Source organism: Pleurodeles waltl, chromosome 4_1 (genome assembly GCF_031143425.1).
Source record: "Pleurodeles waltl isolate 20211129_DDA chromosome 4_1, aPleWal1.hap1.20221129, whole genome shotgun sequence".
Lineage (NCBI taxonomy): Eukaryota > Metazoa > Chordata > Amphibia > Caudata > Salamandridae > Pleurodeles > Pleurodeles waltl.
Window position 1 is genome coordinate 279,203,321 of NC_090442.1, and position 21,149 is coordinate 279,224,469.

At 42.4% G+C, this 21,149-nt stretch overlaps 1 protein-coding gene across 2 annotated transcripts in view; it reads right to left on the reverse strand.

Annotated features, from left to right (window-relative positions):
* The window catches only part of BEST3 (bestrophin 3), a 162,458-nt gene that overhangs the window by 23,521 nt on the left and 117,788 nt on the right, over window positions 1-21,149 (reverse strand). For both annotated transcript variants that reach the window (XM_069228323.1, XM_069228324.1), the window contains 3 exons: window positions 20,140-20,294; window positions 2,949-3,026; window positions 2,696-2,848 (listed from right to left, as the gene is read on the reverse strand). In XM_069228323.1, coding sequence (XP_069084424.1) covers window positions 2,696-2,848; window positions 2,949-3,026; window positions 20,140-20,294 — 386 coding nt within the window. The remainder of the gene's footprint in view (window positions 1-2,695; window positions 2,849-2,948; window positions 3,027-20,139; window positions 20,295-21,149) is intronic.

The following is a 21,149-nucleotide window of genomic DNA, read 5'->3' on the forward strand; positions in this document are numbered from 1 at the left end:
GGCCTCCTTGTTCACGTGATCTGAACCCCATTGAGAACCTGTGGTCCATCATCAAATGTGAGATTTACAAGGAGGGAAAACAGTACACCTCTCTGAACAGTGTCTGGGAGGCTGTGGTTGCTGCTGCACGCAATGTTGATGGTGAACAGATCAAAACACTGACAGAATCCATGGATGGCAGGCTTTTGAGTGTCCTTGCAAAGAAAGGTGGCTATATTGGTCACTGATTTGTTTTTGTTTTGTTTTTGAATGTCAGAAATGTATATTTGTGAATGTTGAGATGTTATATTGGTTTCACTGGTAATAATAAATAATTGAAATGGGTATATATTTTTTTTTGTTAAGTTGCCTAATAATTATGCACAGTAATAGTCACCTGCACACACAGATATCCCCCTAACATAGCCAAAACTAAAAACAAACTAAAAACTACTTCCAAAAATGTCAGCTTTGATATTAATGAGTTTTTTGGGTTCATTGAGAACATGGTTGTTGTTCAATAATAAAATTAATCCTCAAAAATACAACTTGCCTAATAATTCTGCACTCCCTGTACTTCCCAAGGCACAGGTATCATCTGATGTACTAAGGTGAAACGGTTCTGCATTTTAATGAAATACATTTTTTGAATTCTGAACAGACTTTATCACACTTTTACACTTTTGCTGCAAGTTGTCTTGAAAAATGAAAAAATGAAGGCGTTTCTAAATTTAAGAGGTGCATAGCTAGCTAGTTACTTCCTTTCTTTAACTTAAATTAACCTTTGAATACATTCTTTGCTGTTTATTTAACATCTTTTCAATGCTCATGCTGGGTCGAGTAAAGAACAGACTGTGCAATGGGGTGTAGTAGTATCTCTAGGAAGCTTTGTGAATTCTTAGCCTCTATGTTATTGAGTGTGGTGACTGTGTGCTCTCAGGTTGCAATGTAGGATGGTGTGTGAGTCCCTTTGATGCTTTGCCGAGTGTATGATTAGTGTCGGTAGGGTGAAGTCACTTTAATGGGTTTGTATACCAAGAATTCAGTGTGATAAGGCAGTATCCATATGATGTTGTGCAGTGAGCGAGCTTGTGCACAATGGGTTCAGTACATTGTTGTATATTAGTCTCTTTAGGGTTTAGTACAGTGTGTTGGAGTACTTTCATTATAATTCGCTGTAGTGTGGTTGGTCCAAATTTCTAGAACAGAATCTGTTAAAAACCTCAGGATTTAACCCTAGTACGTACTGCATGTGGTTGGTTACCAGCCTCAAAATGCAGTGCAGAGTCATAGATTAGCGTCCGTGGGTTGCAGTGCAGTAGGCCAAGTTTGTGAATGTTCAGCATTTGCAGTTTTTCCTTCAGATAAATTACAGTGTGGGAGTTTAAAAGCACAGAATACAGTGAGATTGGTTAATTCACTGGGAAGTGGTGCAATGCACAGGATTCTTGTCCCTTAGCTGGAGAGTAGTTTTCTGGGTCAAAAGCACAGCACATGGTTGGATATTGTTCTTATGATGCAGTGCTAAGAGATGGGGTACGTTCCCTAGAATGTAAGCAGTCAGTGCACTGAGTTTGAGAAATAGAGCGTAATGCAGTGAGGTGCAATTATAATTGAAAAATAAAAAAAGCACTTTTCATTTTTTTTCTTTAAAATAATCCTGGTTTCCTTTAAGGAAACTGGGTTGGATTTAAAGAAAAAATATTGCTCTATTTAAAACCAGTCACTGACATGGTAGTCTGCTGACCTCAGCAGGCCACATCCATATTGATGGCTAGTGGGTCACAATTTGCGACCTATCTCATCAATGTTCATGAGGTAGGTGGAACTGCAACACACATGAATCAGTGATTTACGAATAGAGCCATCAGTACATAGATCGGTTCGCAAATTATAGCACTGCTCGCAAAAATACTATATGCAAACTGCAATTAGTATTTTGATAGTAATTGTATGTACATCTGGCTTATAGAATCGAAGCCATCCAAAACCCCATGGTTAGATTAGTGTTCAGAGGTCTGAGGTTCCGTTATACAACGTCTTTATTAAAAACGTTACACTGGCTCTCCATGGACCAGTGCTTTAAATTCAAAGCTCTATGAACCATTTATACACCCGTCTATTGCCAAGTTCCCTAGGTTCATAGGAAAATGGATAAACCATCATGGACTTTACAGAAATCTTAGACTCCCCACCACCAATTTACTAATTCCTAAGTACAACAAATGCTAGGCTTGTGGATGTCACTTTTTCATTACGGCCTGTAAAATCATATAATTACCTCCAGGAAAACCCCTTCCTCATTAGTTTAGTTAAACTATTTTTTTAAATTATTTACTCAAGCTTGGCAGCGGCCGATCGTTGCCCGATAAGTGACAAGAAACCTTAGGGTGAACATTGTGCTTTATTAAACCTATAACATAAAAAAACATAACAGTGACAAGCCCGGAGGTGTCACTGAGCCATAGCTGTCTCTTTAGCCGAATATTATGGAGATTTATTAACATGAATACTATTTTGCTACATACTTACACAAAAACTATCTGACTTCAAAGCAAGTTTCCAAGACTTCAACTTAACTATCTTAAATGAGCTCCACTACAAGGAATTTTGAAGTCCCAGGAAGCATAATAAATTTTTTCCAGTTGGGTGATCCTTTTTCCTTGCAACAAAGTTATTGTTAATTTTTAAAGTTAGGGTATGTTTTTATGTTTACCTTTAGCCAGCCTGAATAAAAAAAGAACTGTAAGAGAGTAAATATTGGAATGTAAAGATCTAAATCGTGGCCAGCATATCCTTGGTTTGGGTCCAGAAACTGACGCCCAATCAGGCACGCACAGAAGAAGGTGTACACGGCAAGAGTGACAACCTAGAAACAGAAAGAAGAGAACATGGGTAGCAATGGCACCAACACAACTATCTGAACATTTGAACAACTTTAACTCTCAAAGACAAAGCCATGCTTGTACCTGAGTGTACACCAAAGGAATGCCCACCCAGTCATAGCCGAACAAGAGGCTACACCAGGAACGAAATTTAAGCATCTCCTAACAAGAAAAGAAAAAAGTGATTAGAACACTTCATAAAACACTTCATCGAAATTCAGTTAGAAAAAATATAAGCAAGATTAGATTTCTTCATTCTTCAAAGGAGCGTTCATATTTATTATGGCTTTTAGGTAACAGTATCAATAACAGTCGCTCATATATTAATAGAATCTTAGTACCCATAATTTGTATGTGCCATCTTTCACCACAGTCCTGGAGGGAGCGAGCATGACATTGCCTGCATCAGTGACTTTTAAAATGGATGAGCCTTTATAAATTCCTTTTGAAACCAATCTGTATTAAAACGTGATCTTGCAGGAAACATGGCTGACAGAAACTTGTCTGGAGGACACAAGGGTTCCAGGAGTTGGCCGTTTAGTTAAGGTACCTGGCTATTGGTGATACTCTGTCACTATTTTACTTTTTGTTTAACACATGTACTACTGCATATTTTCAAAGTGTGATTTTCATGTTATAATTAACAATAGTTAGAGTATGCTCAAGTTAAGTTAGCCATTGTCAATGTAGGCCTCATTTAAACAGCTCATGCTAATATTGAAGAATTTGTTTTTCAATGCTGTGTTTTCTCATCTTTTCTCTCATTTCAGGACCCAAGCTGCACTAGCTTAAAAGTAATACATTGTTTCGATTGTTTAGTTTCTGTGAGAATTACTTATGAGTTTCACTGAAAGCTTAATAATGAGTTTTCTACTCCTATGCCGGGGGTAAGATAATCGCAATGTTGCATCCTTTGCGAGATATCTCCTGAAGATAGTGTAGCTGTAAACTTCTCTTGCGCGATGTCTGGGAAGGAATGCAAAGCCTTGTTTTCTGGAAATGCTAGATTCAGATTGGTCCCCACCTCTTGGGCATTGTGGCGAGTGCTCCATGTTGTATGAAAATGTATGATTTAATTCTGCATTGCTGAGTTAGACATAATTAGATATGCATTCCCACTTGCTTGAAAACAAATGCCCCTTTCCGTGCTCTTGAGACTTGTTACTTGCCTTGGCCTCTGCTCATCAGAGTTAAATTCCTGAGCAAAGCCTTTCTTATTTAACCAATGAGTCTTCATTTTAGTTTTGCATTTAGAGGCTTTACTGGCTGACATCTGCTGCTTAACTTCCCCAACTTCATTGGAATCCTCAGTTTAGCATTAGGGAATTTCCCTTCAGGGTAAACAGAATCTTACTCAATTTGCATATGACTATGTTTGAATAACCTGACTTTGATATTGCTATTCTGACTCACTTTGGATTATACTGAACAATGCTTTTAAAGAGAATGATTCATTTTTTACTAATTTGTATGATTTGAGTTTGTAACTTTGCTAATCTAATAATAAATATTCAGGGTCTGAAAATCTAATCCTCTTTGCCATTATTGTGGAGCCTAATGTGCTTCACTGTCATTGATGTGCTATTGACGAGTGGAAGTTAAATCTCAATTTGAGACAAAGGTGTATCCACTTGAGTGCAGCTTGTACTTGAATTTGCACCAATGATTTGCACAATGCAAACCCCATCCCAGGCTGGTTCACTGTCATCACTGAGTGTTGGCAGCTTCTGGAGCCAGAGGCCTGTGTATGAAAAATAATAATGAGTATTCTAGGGGAGAACACCACAAGTTATTAATGAGATGATGTAAATAATAGATGTCATATTATAATAGATGACAGATGTGACACAACCAATGACACTATAGAGGATGGCATTTATGATGTCATATGGGGTGTCATGAGGAATAAATGAATAAACTAATCGCTAAATAAAGCCTTCTGTATAGCTAATGACTAACAAGAAACAAAACTTGCTATGCATCAAGGGGCATAAAGATATTCTTTAAATCTTATTTTCCAATTTCTTATGCGTCCACATACAAATATTAAATCTATCCATTTCGATTTTCACTAAAAAATACACACAGAGGAATTATGGACTTAACTGAGGTAAGATTTGGGCAGATGCAATGTTTTAAGGATGGGGAAAAGATGAAAATAATATACACAATATGTAAATCTGTCTTAAATATAAGCCTTAGCAATCATTGCCATAATCTTTACAATAGCAAACTATATTTAATGAACCACACCTTTGTAAGAAATTGGGTTACTTCCTAATGAGAGTAAAGCCCTAATCAAGCAGCATTCGCAATCCTTGTCAAGGTGAAGTCACAAGCAAACCTCAAAGTAACCTGTGCTCAACACTCTGGTAGCTTGGTTCAGAGCATGCAGGCCTAATTTCGAGGCAATGAATAAAGTATTTATGCAGAACTTCAAACAGTATTCAAGTGAAATCACAACACAAGGAAAATCCCACATCAAATTATAAGACTAGAGTAAATTTGAATAAATAAAACAAGATCAAAACAACAAACATCTAATCAGTAGAACCAGATATATGCAATTGCAAAGGTTTCATTGAATATAGTGCCAAAAAGCACAAAGCGTCATCTGTGGTTATTTTTGTTGCACCGGACTCACAAGTTTAGGCTGACTATAATGGAGCAAGGGCCGGCTACAGGGACCAAGTTAGACCCGCTGAACAAGAGTCCCTTAAATCCTGGTTGCGGAGTGTTGCAAAGTCCTGCATCGAGGATGTGTTGCAGAGTTGAGGTGATGCAAGGTCCAGGTCAGAGATTTGCTGCACAGCGTTGCTTCTGAGGAGCTGCGACGCTGTGATGCAATGTCCTTGTCATCATTGAAAAGGCCGTGACCGATAGGGGCTTGAGATGTGATTTCCTTCATTGAGCATGCTGTTGACAAGGGGCTTGTGATGCAGTGACCTGCACTGGGGGTGTGTCATGCAGTGTCGGTTCTGATGACGCTGCAGGGCGGAAGGGCAATTCAAAGTCCTAGTGCTGGGAGAATCCTTGCAGCATTGTTTCTGCTTGGGGTAAGCTGAGCAACAGAGGAGATGAATTGGTTCTGCTGGATCCACAGGCCCACTTCCAAGAGTCCAGGGATTGTGGGGCACCTCTTGACAGGGTAGGACTCACAGCTGAAGAGCACAGGTGCTGATGACAAGGGAATTGCCCTTGGAGTCACTCTAATGATCCTGGGTACAGTCTTTCTCAGCCAGACAAGAGGACAGCAGGGCAGCAGGGCAGCACAGCAGGGCAGCAGTCCTTCAGGACAGTAGTCCAGCAGCATGGCAGTCCTTTCAGCAGTATAGCAGTTCGTCTTCCTGGCAGTATTCCACAAAGAGGAACGTCTAGAGGCTTCCACCCCTTAGAAGTGCTCAGAATTTCCTGCCTCCCTAGCCCCAGATTGTCAAGGGTCACACCAGACTAGTTTCAGACCCTTTTGTGACAGTGCTCAGGCAGGGCCTTTGTGATGTTCAAGTGTGGTAGGTGACAGCTACTTTCACTCGTTAACTTACGGTGGCCCATCTTGCCAACACCTAAGTTCCCTTTGTCTCAATGCCTGAGAGCAATAAAGAAAGACCATCTGCAGCAGACATCAAATGTGTGGCATTTTCAGAATTGGTATTAAACATGCAACTTCACCATTAACGAGGGCTCTTAATTACAATTCCCTAGACACCAAACTTGACCTTCCTACCTGATTCCAACTGAAGGTTATCACTAATTAAATGTAATAAGGTAACCCAGTGCAATATGAGAGGTAGGTATTGCAGTAGTGAACAACATTTTATGTACACTGTACCCTGAGCTCTGGGCTGTTCAGGGCCTACCATATGGGGTGACATATATGTATTTCAAAGGATGCTTTGGGTCTTGAAAAGGGATACTTTTTCCAGGTCGAAATGGGAGTTTAAAAACTGCACACACAGACTGCAATGGCCGGCCTGAGACATGTTTAAGGGTCACTTACGTAGGTGGCACAATCAGTGCTGCAGGACCTCTATTAGCATTTAATTTACAGGCCCTTTGCGCAAGTAGTACCTCTTTACTAGGGACTTGCAAATAAATTAAATATGCCAATTTGAAGCAGGTCAATTCTACCACGTTTAGAGGAGAGAGCATAAGCGGTTTAGCACTGGTTAGCAGTGGTAAAGTGCACAATCCTAGAAGCCTACAGAAACAGGTTCAGAAAACAGAAGTGTGAAGGGAAAAGCTTTGGGGATCACACTGCAGAAAGGGCCAAGTAAACATGTACATTTAGGAAGAAACATTTGGGGAATGAAGGTGGGAAGTTGTTATATAAAGGGAAATAAATGTGGCTAATATACTTTTTCGTTTTTAGTCTATGATCCTTAGAGTTGTATGTGGTATTTTAAGACAATTGTTAATTTGTTTACAGCTTAAGACAGACAAAACCTTTCCCGTTTTGTAGCCAATAGATGCTTCTATGATCTGTAAACAGCAATAAACTTAGACATACAAAATAGGATATAAGTTCAGATTTAGAGCTGCGACCCAAACAGTTTTTTCTAAATAAACTTTGGTGAACTGAGGAGAAAGACTGAAAAAGTTACATTTTCAGATGGAAAGTATATTTTAAAGTATGTTATTATCCACTTTTGGCTATATCTGTTAAGCTACCCCTCTCCCATACGTGCTCCTTCCCATGGCCAGCCCACACTCCCCTTATCTCTCTTGAGTAGCTTATTTTTCCTTATCTCTCTAGAGTAGCTTATTGTTTCATCCCACTGCCTCTCATCTATATATAGGGTAAGTACTCCTTCTGTCTCTGAGAGACTGTGGCTATCTGTGTAGGCCTCTAAGTTGGCATTACAGAGAACCAATTATGACTGTCTCCTTATGCAACCTGCCACCCTTTGTCGCAGCCTCCCTACTTAATAGCTTTCCCATCAGGCATTTCTGTAAATGCCCACAGAGTAATTGCCCCAACACACACTTCTCTTCGGATGTGTCAGTGTGATTGGGAAAGCATCTGTTGCTTTGATGAGCCGCTGGAGGGTCTTCCTCATGGACAATAAAATTCATTCTCATAAAAGATGTTTGCTAAAGTTCTCAGAGACATTCATGCTACGTGGGCCTTTATAATATGAATTCTCTCTCACTTTGAGGTTATGCGGAGAATCCCATTTAAACATCGATTTTGTAACCAAAACCCCAACTGGTTGTCACAATGCTCTAGAGGTTCTGATATTGATATCAAGCTAAACAGAATATTTGTTGTGTGTGTGGTGCAGCTGTAGTTGTACATCTTTAAAATGCCCATATAGTGGTTCTCTAGAGCCAATAGCACAGATGTAAACAACTTAGAATGGCTTATACATCTTCAAGAAAAAGTCAGTAACTGATCTAACTTGCATGGACCTTGAGAGACTCCTCAAAAGAGGGACATCTAAGACTCCTGCAGCCTCCACTGTAAATGTAACCATCTTCCAACATGCAAACGACAGAGTTTATGGCTTCCCTAGGCTTACTCCCCCACAATTGCTCTAACAATCCTATGAGCCTTCTTAGTATTAGACTGACATCCTGGAGTATTACAGGTTTAACAAAATACAACAAAAAACGTAAAATAGACACAAAGGTCTTGTCTTCTAAAAGGATATTACAGGACTCAGAGAAACAAGGTAACATGAATGTAGGTTTAAGAACCACATATATTTTACTGTAAAAGCTTGGCCCTCTAAAATAGGAAAACTAATCAGTAGTATGCACTCTACGTTTAGTAACTCACAGCTCCTACTGCCTATTCAGGTTGCTAAAATAGCAATGATGTTGCTGAGTTTGGCAATGCTATATTTAAAACTGTCAGTGATTATTTTGAATGCTCTGCCTGGCAGCAGTGCTTCAAACATTCCTGGTGCAGAAGGGCCACTTGATGAAACTACCCAAAGCAGTAGAGCATCTAGTTTTATTTTGTAGGTAAATGTTAATGCTTCCCTCTCCAAGTATTTTTTCTTGACTGAAGACTCTGATGAATGGAAACACTCAGGGATTAACTTAAGCTGGTGGTTGCCAGTTGGGTTCACCACACATATTTTTGGGGACTGAAATTATTTTCCCACATCAGAAATTGACCGAGAGCAAGAGAAGGAAAAGACACAAACAGAAAGGGAGGATGAAGAAAATGATGGAAACACCATCACAAAGGGAGAGTGTGCAGGGACCTGTAAGAGTGAGTTAAAGGGAAAGGGAGAGTCTGGAAGTGGATTACAGAGAACTGAGGTAAAATCAAGAAAAGGTAACATTGGTATTGTGTGCGCCAACGTTTATAGCGCCGGCTGCGGGCTTGTGATCAGAGCTTTGGGCCCCAGTATCCCTTCTCTTACAAATTAAGCCCTGGAAGCACTCATAAGCAGTTGCGGCTCACGACAACAAGAAGGGGTAGGGCAGCGTGCACTCTTCGGGGGAGTGTCAATAAACATTAAAAAATAAAATAAAAACAAAAACACTTACCTCCTCCGTCGCGAGCCGCTCCTCTGTCCCTCGTCGCTCCAGGCTGCAGGCACATGCTCCCAGCCTGCCCTGTGGCCAACCCTGATGCTGCTAAAAGCAGCATCAGGATTGGCTGGGGGCACCCAGCCAGGGCACTCCAAGACAGACTAGAAGCATGTGCAGGCTCTCCCCAGCCCAGCAACTGCGTTGCTGGGCTGGAGATAGCTTACTGCACGTGTTTGGCTGGTCCAAAACAGCCGGCCAAACATACATGCGCAGCACTCCCCCTCGCTGCTCGTCACGCCCGTGGCCCTCACCTTTAAAAGAAAAGGATAATAAACAAAGTTTATTATCCTTTTCTTTTAAAGGTTTTGCCCCTGCTGGCGGGGGGGGCGCTCCTCGCTCTAATGGAGGAGCCGCCCCTGCTCATAAGTCCACACCAGAGGATTTTAGACCCTACTTAAATGCAGCAACATATTTTTCGACAGCTAAACAGTCACTGACTAAATGTTGCATCACCAAAAACAACATAATCAACGGGTGAAAAAAGTTTGACTATTTTTCGTATTCTGGTTGATTTTTTACCAGAAAACGATGACAAATTGCATCACTGCCACTAGTACTGAAGACCCATTGACCCCCTACATCCTATTAATGTAAAGTGTTCACCTTAAAGCACATACAAGGGATGCTGGGGTGGGGTAGGTTGAAGTGTTTCAAATATTAATCAGATGAAACATTGTACTGATATAGCTTTATTTTCTAAGCTGAGCATTTTGTATAAGAACACAACCGCATGGTCACTAAATGATTATTAAGCAATGGTAATAGACGGGGGGACACAACTGTAGACAATAAGGGGGTTATTCTAACTTTGGAGGAGTGTTAATCCGTCCCAAAAGTGACGGTAAAGTGACGGATATACCACCAGCCGTATTACGAGTTCCATAGGATATAATGGACTCGTAATACGGCTGGTGGTAAGTCCGTCACTTTTCCGTCACTTTTGGGACGGATTAACACCTCCTCCAAAGTTAGAATAACCCCCTAAAAATGTTTTGGGATTAAGGTAGGCGTTTGGAAAGGTTGACGAATGAAATGACATGAATATGTATAATTGTTGAATGATGTTTAGTAGGATTGGACATGAGTCTAAATACATATATGATTGCAATAATTAATATTATAACTATACTTGTTACCATCATTGTTAGTAATGTCATTATTATTCGAATCAAGTCCATTGCAGAGGTTGTTCTTCCTTTAGACACAGTACGTGTTATTCATAACAAGACAATACCAGGATTGTTTAATGCAGTATCTGTTCCCATTTCAAACAGTTTATCTAACTGAAGAAAATTCCATGGCCAATAGTTTGACAAGGAATGTAAGAGTTTAAAATGGAAATGGAATTCTACTCACTACAAAAACACATTCATTTCTGATCTACGTTCTGAAAATCTGCCTAATAAGAGTTTCTTGCCTATAAAAACGGCATGTTTATAACTGATATGGAATACACTGTATGATATACACAAGTCACTAGTTTAGAAATCTGTAGCTCAAGAGTCTGGGGCATGATCCAATTAGAGGATCCTGCAAATTCACATATGCAATAGAAGAATCACTTTAAATCCACTATGTATGGTCTGATGTTAGCAGTATTTCTCCTACCATGAAATTGATGGTACTTCCTCAGTATCCTTCTGTATTATCTTGATGCTCTTACCTCGGGGTTAAGTTTTACCATGATCGCAAAGATTTATTGGATGGGAACATAGGAGGTGTGAAACAAGCCCTGAAAGCCAGCATAGACTTCTGGAAGGTAAAATAGCGCTGTTGAAAATGACTGCTCTGCCCCGCCTCTTGAACTTGTTTGGAATGCTTTCACTGTGGATACCTCGGGTGACCTTTAGAGAGCTAGACTCTACAGTCATATCGTTTATCTGGGGCTCAATGCTGGCGAGGGGTGGAGAGAGAGGTAGGCCCATTTGTCCCTGTGATGACTGAACTGCAACAGACCCTGTTGAGGTTTAGGCGCATCCCCACATCAGATACTGCGGAGTTCAAGGCAAAATGGGTGGGAAAGCTGACGGACCTGATAGCCTCACCTTTGATCTTTTTGCTAAGAGTTTTAAGTATTGGGCCAGACTGCTTCTTCGAGAATTTAAAGCAATAGGTCAAGTGAAAGTGGTCCCTAAATCTGGCAACATGGAGTGAGAGTACCAGCCTATGGTGACGTGACCACTGGCAAATTCCTCTTCTTGGTGTAGCTCGAAACATTTACATATAGTTAACACTCAAGTAAATGGGAACGAGTTGCTGAAAACCATTTGCCGTCAAATCAATCTGGCTTGAGATAAGATCACACCACTATAGAATATTATAAGGTAATAACATACCTTATGAAAAAGGTGTTGTTGTCTGAGATATGCAGCTTTATGCTGCTTTCCTGTATCCTAGCAAAGCACAGAGCTTTGTTGCTTGCCAGCTAAGACTGTTTGATTTAAATCTCAATAAATACAAACATACACACCAGCTATGATAGGATACCTGCTAGCCTCTTTTCCTGATATTGCTGCTAATTTTTCATGTTCAGCACATCAGTCCTCCCTTGGTGTGGGTGTTGTAGCCAAACCCTTTATATGCCAATGTAGAGTTATTTGATCTAACTTCAACGGACTACAAATAAAACATGAAATGTCTTTGGTTAAAATTCTAAACTCATCCTTTTTACACAATGAAAGTTCTCAGGCTTGAGAAGGGAAAATGTTATTATAAATGATCTCCTGCTGGAAATGACTCTCACAGCATGGATAGTTATGCCTACCCCGACATTACTATAAGAGGCACTGCATGCTTCATCCAGTGCATAGTATTTAAACCACATTTTCTCCCTTTTGCTGCTGTCATGTTCATATATGTTTTATCTGTATATGTCCTGGGCACTGTAGCCAGCATGCATATCTGGACAACCTGCCTGCTTCACAACAAAGCACTACAACCATTAGTTTGTTTAACTCCCCCTTTCCATGTTCAGCGCCTTGACACCTCACAATCCCACCCAAGGCCCACTTGATTACCCTACAAAGGGCTTTAACTTCCGAATGACACACAGTCCTAGACAATCACCCATTAACTCGGGAGAGCTGGCCTAGAGAGCCACTTCTTCCAAGATTATTTCTCATACATTCCGAGTAAGGTAATAAACATCTGTTATTTCTGCACCAAGATACCCTTCAGAGAGAATGTGAGCTTTGCAGGTACACATATAGGGGGTCATTACGACCCTGGCGGAACAAGTCCGCCAGGGCCGTGGGACGCGGTGGCACCGCCGACAGGCCGGCGGTGCCCCGCGGGGCATTCTGACCGCGGCGGCTCAGCCGCGGTCAGAGAAGGGAAACCGGCGGTCTCCCGCCGGTTTCCCGCTGCCCCAAAGGAATCCTCCAAGCCGGCGCAGCATGCTGCGCCGGCATGGGGATTCCGACTCCCCCTCCCGCCATCCAGTTCCTGGCGGTTCTCCCGCCGGGAACCGGATGGCGGGAGGGGGAGTCGCGGGGCCCCTGGGGGCCCCTGCCGTGCCCATGCCTATGGCATGGGCACGGCAGGGGCCCCTGTAAGAGGGCCCCTAAAAGTATTTCAGTGTCTGCAAAGCAGACACTGAAATACGCGACGGGTGCAACTGCACCCGTCGCACCTTCCCACTCCGCCGGCTCTATTACGAGCCGGCGTCATCGTGGGAAGGGAGTTTTCCCCTGGGCTGGCGGGCGGTCTTGTGAAGACCGCCCGCCAGCCCAGGGGAAAACTCGGAATACCCTCCGCGGTCTTACGACCGCGGAGCGGTATTTCGGAGGGGGGAAGCCTGGCGGGCGGCCTCCGCCGCCCGCCAGGCTCGGAATGAGGGCCATAATGTTGTATGGTATAATGCCTAGAAAGGTTTATTTAATGTGCCACCAGGAGACTGCATTCAGAGACACTCTTACAAAGTCTACGCACAGGGAAATCCAAAGCTTGTCTCTCTCCCAGACACCAGCAGTGTTGGACCTGGCCCTTTTTGCACAGTCATCCCCACACTTTTTGCCTTCCTCCTCCTGATTTTCTGGCCCTCTTTTCTTGGATTTTGGACTCCGGGCACTTTATCATTGCTGATCAGTGCTTCAGTGCATGTGCTATCCCCTTTAAACTTGGTATGATTGGCTCACACCTGTTTGGCACATTTAATGTACCTATAAGGCCCTTGTACCGTAGTATCTCATTTACCCAGGGCCTGTAAATTAAATGCTACTAGTGGACCTGCAGCACAGTTTGCACCACCCACAAAAGAAGTCTTTCAAACCTGTCTCAGGCCTGCAACTGCAAGGCCTGCCTGCACAGTTTACTGCCACATTGAAGTGGCATTTAAAGTTACTTGCCAAGCCTGGAACTCCCCTTTTATAACATGTAGGTCACCCTAAGGTAGGCTTTAGGTAGCCCTGTGGGCAGGGTCCTGCTTAGATAAAAGGTAGGACATGTACCTCCATTGTGTGGCATGTCCTGGTAGTGACTAACAGCCTATGTAGCACCTCTCATAAGTTTGCATTAGGAATTCCTTTATATATGTCAAAGTGGGAATTTCTGATCTGTGATGAGTAGCGTAGGCATGTTTGGTATGTTTGGAATGCCATTTTTTAGAAAGTGGGCATTTCACTGTGCTTATAACTCTTGTGATTTGCTGCCTGACTCCAATCCACGTGTAGGGTAAAGTGACAGCTGGGCTTTGTGCATACTTTCCAGACAGCCATCACACAGGGAGGGTAGAGGTGTAATCGGATTACATCTGCCTACTGAATGGTCTTCCTGGGCTGGGAGAGTGGAAGGCGGGGCGCACTTACATCTGTATAGGCGGTGTCCTGCCCTCAGACAAAGGGCTTGTTTACGCCCTCCTGATGTCTGGAGCCAGGGCTGGGGTCGAAAGGGGGTATTGTGCACTTCGTTCTTTTGAAGTACCCCCCAGACCAAAGACTTTTTGAGTATAAGTACAGGGATGTACCTCATGTTTTGAGACATGGATTTGTACCCGGATACTGCATTGGGAGTGCTTTGTTGAGCCGGGGTGCAGCGTTATGATATGTGGGTAGCGCATGCTGAGCTCTGCCCTCTTGTGCCCTTGGTGCAGGGTGGGCGCTGTGACCCTATGGGGCTCCTCTCTGGTGAAGAATGGCCGGGGGGGAAGAAGAAGTGCTGCGGCGACCGCCGACAGTTGCTGGCAAGTGCAGGCGAGGTGCTCTATCTGGTGCCCCCGGGCACAAGCAGACACCCACTCCTGTTTTTGGAGCCTTGAGTGAGATTGCAGCTCATCTGTTGGGTTCTCATCGCCGCAACCCAGGTCAACTGATCTGGGCCCAGTGAGGCCATCACCGCTGCGAAGGGCAGAGAAGTGGTGTGGCCCCTCCCCCCAGCAGATCCCAGGAGGCTGGTGCTGGAACCCTGCAAGAAGGAAGTAAGCTGTTGGAGCCACTGCGACCGCAATCTCGCAGGCAGCCTCTTTGCTATCAGAAGGAGGAAACTCCAGGAGGTCTCCCCATGGGCACCAGAGGTGTATGTAGGCCCTTCCCCCTGTTTCCCCAAAGGCATACTACTCACCAGTGGCTGCACCATATGCTCGCGGGAAGCCACACAGTCAGCACTTCACGAGGGAAGATCGGGAGAGGTCTCCCCACCGACGTGGGAGGTGTGTGTGTCTTCCGCCCCCACCTTGGGACTAGACCCTTTTTGTGGGGACCTTCATTCCTGATGTGGCTGCAGGACGGGAGGGAATCCTTAACGGAGGTCCCATTCCTGCCAAGCCCCCAGTACAGTATATACGGCAGTATAAGCGTAGGAGCTCCTGTACCTAAAGCTGTGGGTGTGTAAGTAATGCACAACCTATAGGAGAAGCGCAAACGTGCTGTGGCCTTCGTATAGAAGGTGTTTGAGATGATATCTGTACTTTTGGAGATTTCATACGCTGTAGAACTTGTAATAGGAGTGCAGAAGCACTGTGTCTCATGGTGAGATGATTGATGTCCATATGTATAGGGTGATTTGGTGGTGAATCAGTTGTTCTGCATTTCCCTATTGTGGTCATGCCCTTAGTGTTTATGCTGTATTTTCTGACCTGTTGTAATTTGATATGTCATTTTTACCCTGTCAGGATAACAAGCATATTTCAGGTTCTGCTTTGTATGCATTGAGATTGTGTATTTTTATAACAAGGGCAGTACAGAAATGTTTCTTTTATCTTGCACTATGACGGTTTGACAATTGCCAAGTTGGCAAAGTAATTATTGGACTATGTTTTATTTGAAATACAGTTTATTTTCATATAGGTTTGTGTGGAGTCTCTTTTGAGTGGTTTTATTGTGTCAAAGGAGTGTGTGTGTTGTGCAAATGCTTTACACATTGCCTGTGGGATAAGCCTGACTGCTCTGGCCAAACTGCCAAGGTGGTGAGCAAGGGTTATCTTAGGTGTGCAGCTCCCTTACCCTGACTAGAGTGTTGGGTTCTGCCTGGCTTATGTGGCTACCCTTGCCAACCAGAAACCCCATTGCTAAGATGGAGCATAACTGCGAACCTTATAAGGGAACTCAATGTAATCTCAGAAATGAGCATTGAAAAGGACCTCAAAGGCTTGTATTGGAATCATGTAGAAAACGTACAATCAGCATCAACAATGATAATGTAATAAACCTGTCAAAATTAGAATGGATCTACTATAACATCAAAAGACCCTACCACAGTATAATTAACTCATACCACTCTCAGATCCTCCACCACACACACACTGAAAACTAAAGGTTGATCCTAACTCCACTGACACAACCTGTTGTCATTGTAGCCAGGAGCAAAATCACCCGCTTGACCAAATCAGCCAGTCATGCAAAGATCACCCTTCTACCAAAAGCCCACACCAGGCTCCATGTTCAGTTGACAGATGTTACTACCAGCTCTCCCAGTGCTTCTCACAAACTAACAGATATTTCAGTACACACACTAATAAGCACCAGCTCCCAACTTAAAGCACATCTCATACAACACTGACTCAGCCCTGAAGAATGCTATGGGTATTGAAGATCTACCTATTGATAACAACAACCATATAACGGGAATAACCAAATTATAATTAAGTGAAAATCTGCTCACCATCCTCAATAACCTTGTCCCTGAAGCTTTAAAGATCATTCTAAAGAACTGAGAGTCCAAGCTTCAGGGTGAGATTACTCTTGTAGAAACTGTAACTCTAACCTGCACCCAATATCAACATCATTCAAATGCATAATCAAATGATGTATCACCAACCCAAATGCTCCATCATCAACAGTCTAATCAACCAGCCCCTGTCAATAAATTGTCTTTCATAGATTAAGCTCTAAAACTGATCCTCCACCTACAAACAGCTGCCGAGAAAATCCTCATTGTAGGCAATTCCAACTTCTGGGTCAATTAACCTAAATCAAAGCAGACCCCTGGATTTCCTTGACAATATTGAGTCCCAGGATTTCAATCAGGCAGTAAATAGCCTAGCTTAAATAATCTGGAAGCTAAACACTAGACGTCCCACTTACATACAGGAAAGAAACCATCAATACATCTTTGCAACTATTATTATGGTCAAATCAATCATGGTATTTCCATCAGCATTGTCTTTCTCCATCTTACACATCAAACAGACTGCACACCGTGGCAGTCATATATATATATTATAATAATAATAAAAACAGCAGTAAAGAGATGTTCAATAAACCTACATCACAGTCAAAGATAGAGATAAAAAAACTTGAGGCCATATTAGACAATCTCTACCTAACTTCACATTGAAAGTGCTTGCCGCCACACACAACCAAAAATTCAGAGCTGACATCAAGTCCATGAACACATGGTACAATAGAGATGGAAATTAAATGATTTTGCTGAAACCTCAAATGCAAGTAGATTAAAACAGAGTCAGACAAGGACACAAGTTTGCAAGTGATATTGAGGGGGATTCTGAGATTAGCTGACAGACCATCAAATAGTTGGACTAATTTTTACCAGCCATGATGAACTTCCCCTCCCCGTGTGAGCTGTGCATTTGTAGACAAAAGAGTTTCTGCTGACATGGAAGGAACAATAAGGCAAAAATGTAACGTGGGGCATACCACCAAGTCATGGGGGCCCACTTGCCATTTTGTTCGCTTCTTAGAAACAATGGAAACTATATTTAAACGCTGTACACTGTGTGTACTACTCAGATACAGCAGAGTATGGCCTGCTGTTACTGATCTGCAGAAAGTGATTGTAACATCTGATTGTTACACATGCCTTGCTCTGACTGTGTGAGCCACTCAGATGAGGTAAACATGTCCTACAGCCAAAGGTTGAAGAGCAGACTGTGTTAATTTTTAGCACATCTTCCACCATACGAATATCTTTACATACATCACGTTTATATTATCTGAGTGGTACACATAGTTCATGGACAATGCCAAAAAATACAGGATTCGATATTGAAAGGTGGCAGACCTTGGGATGTGGATGTATGTGTTAGTCGCACTTGCAAAACAATTCAAGTGACCGAAAAATCCATATCAATGTTCCACGTGTCTCCCTTTACTGTTGTAACCCCTTTTCCAGATAAAACAAAACTCTCCCCTGTCTTCTTCTCAACTTTCCTGAATCACATTATACCAACGTCTTACAGAGGCAAGCCTCTACATTCTTAGACCAATTTAATAATAAAATGAAACATTGCTTTGATACACTCTTTCACCTGGGCACATTCTCCTCTGCTCCATCTCATCCTAAGTCCTGGATCACATCCACTCCTAGAAATCCAAAATGTGAGCCTTCCTTCGAAATTACATAAAAAAGTCAGCTCAAAATTCTGAAGCATACAAACAAGCAGAAAGCACACCATTTGTGCCTCCTGGGATTGCAAAGTATGGATCACTACTGTTCAAACGCACACACAAAGACTTACATGCTGTACTATAAACAGTCTAGTCTCTCCACCTTGTAAGCCCATGTCACAATTCTCTCTCTTTCTGGATGACTTCGCATCATGAGTCTTAGCTATCTACTACCCTAAACAGCCTCACTAAGCTAGTCCCAGCTCCTCCTCACACTCCAACTCCCCATCTACTCCTAAGACTCACTCTGATGATTTCATCACTGCTTTACTCATACAGCCTTTCCCATGAATCTGCCAATCTGTCCATTTATCTTACAAATCATTACATATTTTTCTCTTTCCTCTCAGGTGCTCCCCTGCCTTACTTGTGTTTTCTTCATTTCCTTACATCCAGAACCTAATCACAATGTTTTAAATCTGCAGTGGTACTTCTAAAACCTTACAGAAAACCCATTGTTGTGTTTGACTCCCACCTAGTAGACCAGACTAAATTCTTCTTTAAAGTACTGGCTATCCTGGCTGGTATCAGCTTTGTTCTGTATCTCTCCTCTACTATCCACTCTTCAGTGAAGCCTCAGGCCTCCACCGTACAGAAACAGCTCTCACAAATCTAACTATGGGCCAGATGTCTAAAGCCATTTTACAAGCTTGACTACGGCAACGCCCTCTATGGCGGCACCTTGACTAGAAACATCCAAAAACTACAACTCATCCAGAACGCTGCTGCCAGACTTATCCTGGACCTTCCACACCAAGAACATATCTTTCAACACCTGAGGACCCTACACTGGCTCCCGGTCAAGAAACAAATCACCTTCAAGCTACTCACCCACAAGTACAAGGGCATACACAACGCAGGACCAGCCTACATGAACCACTATGTCTCCTTCCGCACATGCCGTCAGATTCCTCCGCTCCCCCCAGCTGGCCCTGGCCACAATCCCTTGCATTCGTAAACCCACCACCAGAGGATGATCCTTCACCTACATCGCAGTAAAGAGCTTGAACAACTTCCGCCTTCACCTCAGACAAAGCCCATTGTTCACCACCTTCAAGCAGAACCTCAAGATGCGGCTCTTCGGATGAGGCCCCTTCCCTACCCCCAAGCGCCTTGAAACCATCACGGGTGAGTAGCCATGCTTTACAGAAACTGATTGATTGACTGAGTCGCAAACCATACAATTCACAAAAACACAGGGTTTGAGACCACAAGAAACCCAATCTGTGAGCGTGTAAAGCCTTTCCAACATGCAAAATGGGTTTACCGGAGTATACTGAATTGCATTTAGGAGGTGGAATGGAAGGGGCATACATTCTCCTCTAATTGGTATGCATGATTGGTTTACGACTGCAATTGCCTGGAGATATGGTGACACATAGTCACTTGTTTCCACTTTTGGGCACTTTAAAGTTACTCACCCTCGAAATGAGAAGCTTTGAAAATACCCTGCAGATGTTGCAAACTGGCCGAGCAAACTGGCTGAGCCTGCAACGTTGAACTATGATTCATGACATGAACAATCACTTATATCGTAAAGAGCATGGGTTTCCAGAAGTGTGCGTTACTGAGGTCGGAAAAAGTTGTAAAGTAGAATATATCCATTAGTTTTTTCTTATAGGTTTGAGGGGTGTTGTATCCAAATACAGAGATGTATAAGTATGTCATCACATTTAACAAGTACTTGATAGCTCTGCCTTACATTTTTATCATTTTGGTTTAATGTATTGTTTTTGATACTCAATGATATCGAACAACGTCTCTTTTTAAGTGATAGGATCTACCTTGGACTAAAGCATCTCAGAATTAAACAAAAAGCAGAAATACAGAAAAAAGGACAAATCTGTATGATACATACAGGCACAGGATATTACAGAGCTGCGACTTACATGCATTATTAATTGCAGGTCTACGTTGTCTCGTATTCTTCCTTCTTTTCGAGCTTTAGATGCCAAATTCCCAAACCATATGAATGGAACCCAGTACTTCTGGTGTGGCGACTTGAGAGCTTCAAACAACTTCCTTTCGTCTGATGTCATGAAACCTGTTTTAAAGATAGAGGGTCATAGTTGTTATGGAATAAGAAAACAAGCTCAACCATTACCATTACTCCTCAGTTACATCACAAACCATCGTAGACACCGGTAACAATAACATTATAAGCATGCCACAAATAAGCATTTTTATTGCAGTGAAAGCTTTACACCGGAGTTGGGCAATACTGTGCCATGAATGCCCACTGGGGAGGGCTGACTATTGTTGTGCCATTAATGCCAGTAATACATAATAAATTACTCCAGGTTTTGGTCAGATCCAATGGTGGGGAATAAAAAAGGGTACCAAAACATTTTTGATTCACTAATATCTTTGGCACTGTTTGATAAATCTCCATGAAATCTGGCAGAGACTTAGCATGGGTTTTGTGTTCACAGTTCCCATTGGGTAGTTATAGCTGGACCACATTTCCATAGGAAATTGATTTTTTGATTTGCTAATAATTTTGGCATCGTTTAACGAATCTTCACAAAACAGTAAGAAAAAAAGGTCCTCCACCACAGTTCCTCTTGTAAAGTTTCGAGGTGATCCGTCAAACTGGGGCTGAGAAAAAGGGGGCTCCCAAAACGTGTTTTTCCCTAATTCATTTTTCTGTAGGAAAGTTCAGTGATACCACAAAAATTGCTAAACAGAATTACACCAAATTTGGCAGAAAGCTAGGCCTTGGTCCAGGAAGCGTGCTTTTTTTATTTGGTGTTAATCCATTAAGGAGTTTTTGAGACACTAACACTCAAATACCTGGTATATTTCACTTCTCTGAAGATTCTAGGAGGATCCTTGGAGCAGACAGAATTTTAAATAAGATCTGATTGGCTACCATTTAGAAAAAGATGTAATTACAGCA